The sequence below is a fragment of the Emys orbicularis genome, chromosome 4 (genome assembly GCF_028017835.1).
Source record: "Emys orbicularis isolate rEmyOrb1 chromosome 4, rEmyOrb1.hap1, whole genome shotgun sequence".
NCBI lineage: Eukaryota > Metazoa > Chordata > Testudines > Emydidae > Emys > Emys orbicularis.
In genome coordinates, this window is record NC_088686.1 from 126,021,260 (window position 1) to 126,027,221 (window position 5,962).

Sequence of the window (5,962 nt, forward strand, 5' to 3'; positions counted from 1 at the left end):
AAGAAGAGCAGGGCACCATCCATGGTCTGAGCGAGGGGAAGCCCATGTAACGCCTACACCGCTGAAAGGAAGCCATTCCCAGAGGCGTGAAGACAGGGCTAGGTTCCGCACTCCTCTGGCTGAGGAAGCCCCAGTAGATACTGATCAGAGAAGATACCAGCAGCGCCTCCAGCTGGAGGGTGACTGTAGCAGGGGGCATCCCAGCTGGTTTCTGAGCATCAGTCCCCTACAGTTGCCCGGGTGGTGGGGGGGGCAGCAACCCCACCACCACCACCACCACAGGCCAGGCCAGTGGAGATGACATCAGAACAGCAGAAGAGCCACTGGATGGGGAAGCTCCCATGTGGGCTCTGACCTGGGCAGCATTCTCTGTTCTTCCCCCTCCAACAGGAGCAGAGCAGCCACAGGAATGGCAGCCTCTTGCCGTCTCAAGCCCTTGAGCCGTGTGGCGGTGAGTGGGGGCACCCACGGTAATGAGATGTCGGGCATCTACCTGGCCAAGCACTGGCTGCGGAACCCCATGGAGCTGCGGCGTGGCAGCTTTGCCGTCACGCCCTTCCTGGGCAATCCACGTGCCATCGAGAAGTGTGTGCGTTACGTGGGGTGGGACCTGAACCGTACCTTCACCACCGAGTTCCTCAGGTGAGCTGCCCCAGGATGCACCGCTCTGCACTGATCCCCGGGTCGGAAGGGAGAGACGTCCCAGCATTTACTACTCTGCACTGGTCTCTGGGGCAGTGGGGAGAGTTGTCCCAGCATGCAGTGCTCTGCACTGGTCCCCAGGGCGGTGGGGAGAACTGTCCCAGCATGCAGCGCTCTGCACTGATCCTTGGGGCGGTGGGGAGAGCTATCCCAGCATGCACCGCTCTGCACTGATCCCCGGGGTGGTGGGAGAGCTGTCCCAGCATGCACCGTTCTGCACTGGTTCCCGGGGTGGTGGGGAGAGCTGTCCCAGCATGCACCATTCTGCACTGCTCCCCAGGGTGGTGGGGAGAGCTGTCCCAGCATGATGCACTGCTTTGCACTGGTTCTCGGGGAGTGGGTGGGAAACTTATCCCATGATGCATCACTGTGGAGAGGTTCCAGTGATGGGTAAGGTTACCCATGATGCATCATTCTGCATCAGATCCCAGGGTTGGGATGAGTTATCCCAGCATTCAACACTCTGCACTGCTATCCCAAGGGGTGGTGGGAAGCCCAGGGATGTTCCATGAGCTGGGGCTTCATAGCCCATGAGAAAGCACTGTGTGGGGTGACTGATCACATGCCCCTCAGCAGTGGATAGGCTTCCCCTCACACTGCACCCTCCATGGGACCCCTCTTCCCTCACACTACTCCCCCCAGGATCCTGCCCCAGGGGGATCCTCCACCCCTCACACTGACCCCCCTGGAACCTTTCCCACACCGTGATTGGGGCCACCAATGTGAGCTGAAGGGGAGCAGGCTCCCAGTGGCTGAGGGGGAGGGTAAGCCCTACTTGGAGCCGTCCCCTGGCTCCAGGGGCCCTGGTGGCTCCATGTGACTTGTCTCTCCCTGTCCCAGCTCCGCAGAGGCAGAGGACAAGCCCTACGAGGTGGTCCGGGCCCGCGAGATCAACCAGACCTATGGCCCCAAGGGCTCGGCCCAGGCCTTTGACTTCATGTTCGACCTGCACAACACCACAGCCAACATGGGCGCCTGCCTCATCGTGGACTCAGAGGAGAGCCTGCTGCCCATGCACATGTGCCACTACATCCAGGTGGGGCCAGCCCCCGATCTCTCCACTCGCCCTGCATTGGGCCAGGGTCCCCTGTCCTAACCCCTCTCCTCTCTCTCCCCCAGACGCACTACACACGGAGCCCCTGTCCCATCTACCTGTACAAGTTGCCGGGCGAGGAGACTTATTCCATCAACTCGGTGGCCAAAGCCGGGCTAGGTAGGGAGCGGGTGCTGCCAGGGGGCAGAGAGAGCCCTGCGGAGTGAGCGAGTCTGTCCCAGGGCAGGGAATGGCATTGCTCGGCTAACCCCCAGAGCCCACCCTCCCATGCCCCTCTGGCACCAAGCACTGCTGCCCCCCACCACATCCTTGGTTATGTCACCTCCTCACCATCCCATCACCATTCCAGCAGCTTCACACCCCTGCCCCCTGTGCCCCATGTCCAGCGCCCACTGCACCCTCAAGCCCCACCTCCCCATCCCCAAGTCCATCCCCCTACTCCCAAGTTCTGCCCCCACTCCTAACCCCTGTCCTTTTCTCCCCAGCCCTCAAGCCCTGCCCCTTAGTCTCTTATCCCCAAGCCTTCGCTCCCCCCATTCTCAGTGCCCTCTCTTCCCCTCATTTCCATGGCTCCCCATCTCCTTCTCCTGGGAGACACAACCCGTCCCACTGCTGCTCCCAGCTAAGCCCCACCCTGTCCAGAATATTGCGGGGAATTGCCCTACACAGACCCTCACCCCACTGGGAGGCTCATCCGGATCCTCATTGCTCTGGTGGGTAGAACCCACCTTTCATTTCCAGCCTGTGTTTATTCATGGCTGGGTCATCCCCCTTCGTTCTTGTGCTGACGCTGCCCCTTTAGATTCTCTAGCTCGTCCCCCTCCCTGGTGTTTGCCCCCCGAGGTGGTTAAAGTTTTTCCAAAACCTGGGATTAAGCCAGGCTTAGCGCGCGCCAGGCTAACACTCTCCCGTTCAGGTGCCTCCAGAGAGGGACGGGTTTGAGATCATGCCTGAGGTTGGTGGCAGAGGCAGGGATGGACCCTGTGGCTTCTGCATCCCTGTCCAGAGCCTTTTCCAGTGTCCCATGCATGGGAGCGTCTTGAGAGCAGTGAGGGCCAGGTGTGTGAGGTAGGGGTTGGGGGTGGGTAGGATGAAAGGACACGGGTGGTATTTCAGCAGGCACCTGGGGCGTAGCTGTAATTGAGGGAGGTGGTGGGTGCTGGGCAGGGCCCCGGGGGTAGCAATAGGCATTGGGGCATGTTCGGGGGACTCCTTGCAGCTCCTCTCAGGAGGAGCGCTGGAGAGGGCGCAGTAGCCGAGCCATAACTGGGTCCTTGTGGTCTCCCTGCAGCGCTGGAGCTGGGGCCACAGCCCCAGCAGGTGGTGAGAGCTGACCTGTTCACTCAGATGAGAGACCTCATGGCTTGCGCACTGGACTTCATTGAACTCTTTAACAAGGGTGAGTTATCCCAGAGGGGGCATGAGCTATCCCATCAGGCATCACCCTGGAGATGAATTGAGCTATCCCATCATGCATTGCTCTGCAGTGGCCCCAGGGATAGGTGAGGGCGAGGCTCTCCTCCAATATAAGTACTTTGAGGGGGTCACCTTCCTCTCTAGCCACAGCGGTGGGAGCCTGTGATTAACTGGGGTGGGGTGGGAAGGGCAGGGCAGGGCAGCCTTCCTATGCAGTGCCCCCCCATTCTGAGCCCCCTTTGCCCCATAGGCACGGTGTTCCCTGCCTTTGAGATCGAAGCGTACAAGATCACTGGGCGCATGGACTATCCGCGCTACCCCGACGGGGAGATCTCAGCCATGGTGCATCCCAAGCTGCAGGTGGGTGTGGACTGGAAATAGGGTGGTCCCAGACCCTGCATTGTTGTTCTCTTTGGGAGGCAGAGATCACAGCTGTAGCTCCAGCATGCCCGCAAAGCCAGCCTGGCAACGACAAGGACTGACTCACCAGCCCGGATTCTCCCTCAGCCCTTCTCTGAGCTCAGGGCAGAGCAAGGGGGAGATGGCTTTAAACCACCTCTGTGCTCCTTGCATTGTGAGCTGTGCGCCTGGCCACTGGTGTGGGTTAAAGCAGCCCAAGGGCTGCTGTGAGCTACCCTCTGCTCTCCATGGTCCCAGGGGGGCAGAGACTAGCCAGAGCATAATGCCCCCCCCCAGTCTTAATGGGGGCTGGGAGCAGGGCTCTTACACCAGCTCTAGAGCAGGTGGGACATCTCTGCTCCTGTTTCTTCTACTGAGCGGCACAAAGGGGCCTTAGCGCAACTGGACCGCCATGGCAAGGCAGTGCCAGAGTTAGCCCCCAAGCTCAGCAGGGTGAAGCTGGGTTTACTCTGGGACACGGGGCGACTGGAGTTGATTCCATGATCTTGGTTATGCAGCCCTCGGGCTCAAGGGAGCTGTAAACTATAGAAATGCAGCACCAGGCTGGGTGACATTGGACAGCCAGGAGATGAGTTGGGGTGGGCTTAGTTCACAAGGTACTGTGACCTGCATGGGGTCTTGCCACATGTCTAATAAAATGTTTGGTTACCAGAGGGTAATTCCAGGACAGTGAGGATCCTGGCCTCAACCAGCAGGGGGCGCTGTAGGGAGCAGGGCAAGAGCACTTACTCTGGGGGGAGCTCTCGGCTACTCCAGCCCCAGCCTATCACCAACTGTTCCACCCTTAGGATAAGGATTTCCTCCCCTTGAACCCCGGAGACCCAATTTTCCAGACCTTCAGCGGGGAGGAGATCCTGTATGAGGGCGACACCACCATCTACCCAGCCTTCATCAACGAGGCTGCCTACTATGAGAAGAAGGTGGCCTTTGCCAAGATGGAGAAGCACATGTTCTCCATCCCCGGCCTGCAGAGAGAATGAGCCTGGGGCCAGGTGGGCCATGGGCTAAGAGGGAATAAACAGACTGAATGGCTATGATGGTGTGTGCCATGAGGGACAGGATGGGTGTTACCAGGCGGACATCACCCTTCTGTTGTGATGGAGGGGCTGGGCTGGGTGTTGACTGCACCATCTGGTAGCACCACCTGTTATCCAAGTTCCCCGACTCTTTGTTTTTTCTTTCTTATAACTTTGAAAAACTTTAACCATTCAGGCTGTAACTTTCCAGGCAGGCCTGCCTCAGGCAGACATTTTTTGGGAATGTTTCAGCCATTCAGCCTTTTCCCAAGAATGAGGCTAGGGCAAAAGGCATTGTTTTGCTAGGTTAATTTCTACAACAGTTTCTTTGCAATGCTCTAGTGCCTCCAAGCAGCAGGGTGGCCTGGGAGGAAGGGATGTGCCTTTTGCTGTCCCCATCGAAATCCACCCAAATTTGGCCAAGTTATAAGTCTTTAGAGAATCTGAGTTTGCACATGCTCAGTAGAGCCTTTTTAATTCCCTGAAGATTCTGCTTCACCCCCTCCCAGCTCCTAGAATGGATTAGAGTGCCCATGGGCCCGCCCTACCGGGTGACTGAGCATGCTCCAGCCTGGGACTGCAGGAGCTGAGCCCGATTTTCCCTGCAATTGTTGTTGCTCCTGTCTGCTATGGTGCCAGGCACCAGCACACTGACTGGGGCATCTGTCTCTCCTGTGTACTCAGTGACCCCCTCAGGTGGGGTGGGGGAGGTGCAACTTGAGTCGACTGCAGTCGCAGGAGCAATGCAGGAGTGAGAACAGGAGCAGGGTAGGAGAGTGAAGAGGCAGGATCTGTCTGGGGGGAGGCCGTGGGGGAGGAAGGTGGGCAGGAACCAATGAAGCGGGATGGGGGCTGGAGGCAGGGAAGTGATGGGGTGGGGAAACAGGGCTAAAGGTGGGGGTGGGAGATGTGGTGAGTCCCATCAGGCATGCCGTGGCCTGGCTCAGAACTGGGCAATCATGGAGGCTGGTTACAACCTGCTGAGGGGAAGCAGAAGAGGCTCGGGGTAGCATGCAATGGGTCTGTCACAAGCAGGAGGACTTGCCCCCCCCCCACACACACACACACAGGGGGATCCAGTCCATTGTTTTCTTCTTCTCCTGTGAGGCCAGGGCAATAACCAGGATCATTAACACCCCACCCCCCTCCAAAAAATCATGGCCTTGATCCCGAGTGCACCCTGCTACCTCCAGTGGGCCAGCTCCAGCAGCTGCCCCTGCCTTCACAGGGGATTGCGCAACATGGCTCTGCCTGGCTTCCTGCGCAGCCCTGAGCCTGAGCAGTGGAGCCCCCTTTGGACGCAGGGTTTTGCCCCCTGCCAGGAGCAGGTGCAGCTGGGGCCAAGAGCAGGGAA

The 5,962-nt window shown here is 59.0% G+C and overlaps 1 protein-coding gene across 1 annotated transcript; it reads left to right on the forward strand.

The window, feature by feature from the left end:
* Window positions 1-409: 409 nt before the first annotated feature.
* ACY3 (aminoacylase 3) lies at window positions 410-4,572 on the forward strand. Its single transcript, XM_065404239.1, has 6 exons — window positions 410-642; window positions 1,543-1,738; window positions 1,822-1,915; window positions 3,048-3,155; window positions 3,423-3,532; window positions 4,381-4,572. The coding sequence occupies exons 1-6, from the start codon at window positions 410-412 to the stop codon at window positions 4,570-4,572; spliced, it is 933 nt and encodes a 310-aa protein (XP_065260311.1).
* Window positions 4,573-5,962: the final 1,390 nt, after the last annotated feature.

Bases quoted from the DNA above. Each gene is read 5' to 3' on its own strand.
- ACY3 (XM_065404239.1), top strand. From the start codon at position 410: ATGGCAGCCTCTTGCCGTCTCAAGCCCTTGAGCCGTGTGGCGGTGAGT. The intron at 1,739-1,821 runs GTGGGGCCAGCC...TCTCTCCCCCAG, and splicing joins ACATGTGCCACTACATCCAG to ACGCACTACACACGGAGCCC. The intron at 1,916-3,047 runs GTAGGGAGCGGG...GTCTCCCTGCAG, and splicing joins GGTGGCCAAAGCCGGGCTAG to CGCTGGAGCTGGGGCCACAG.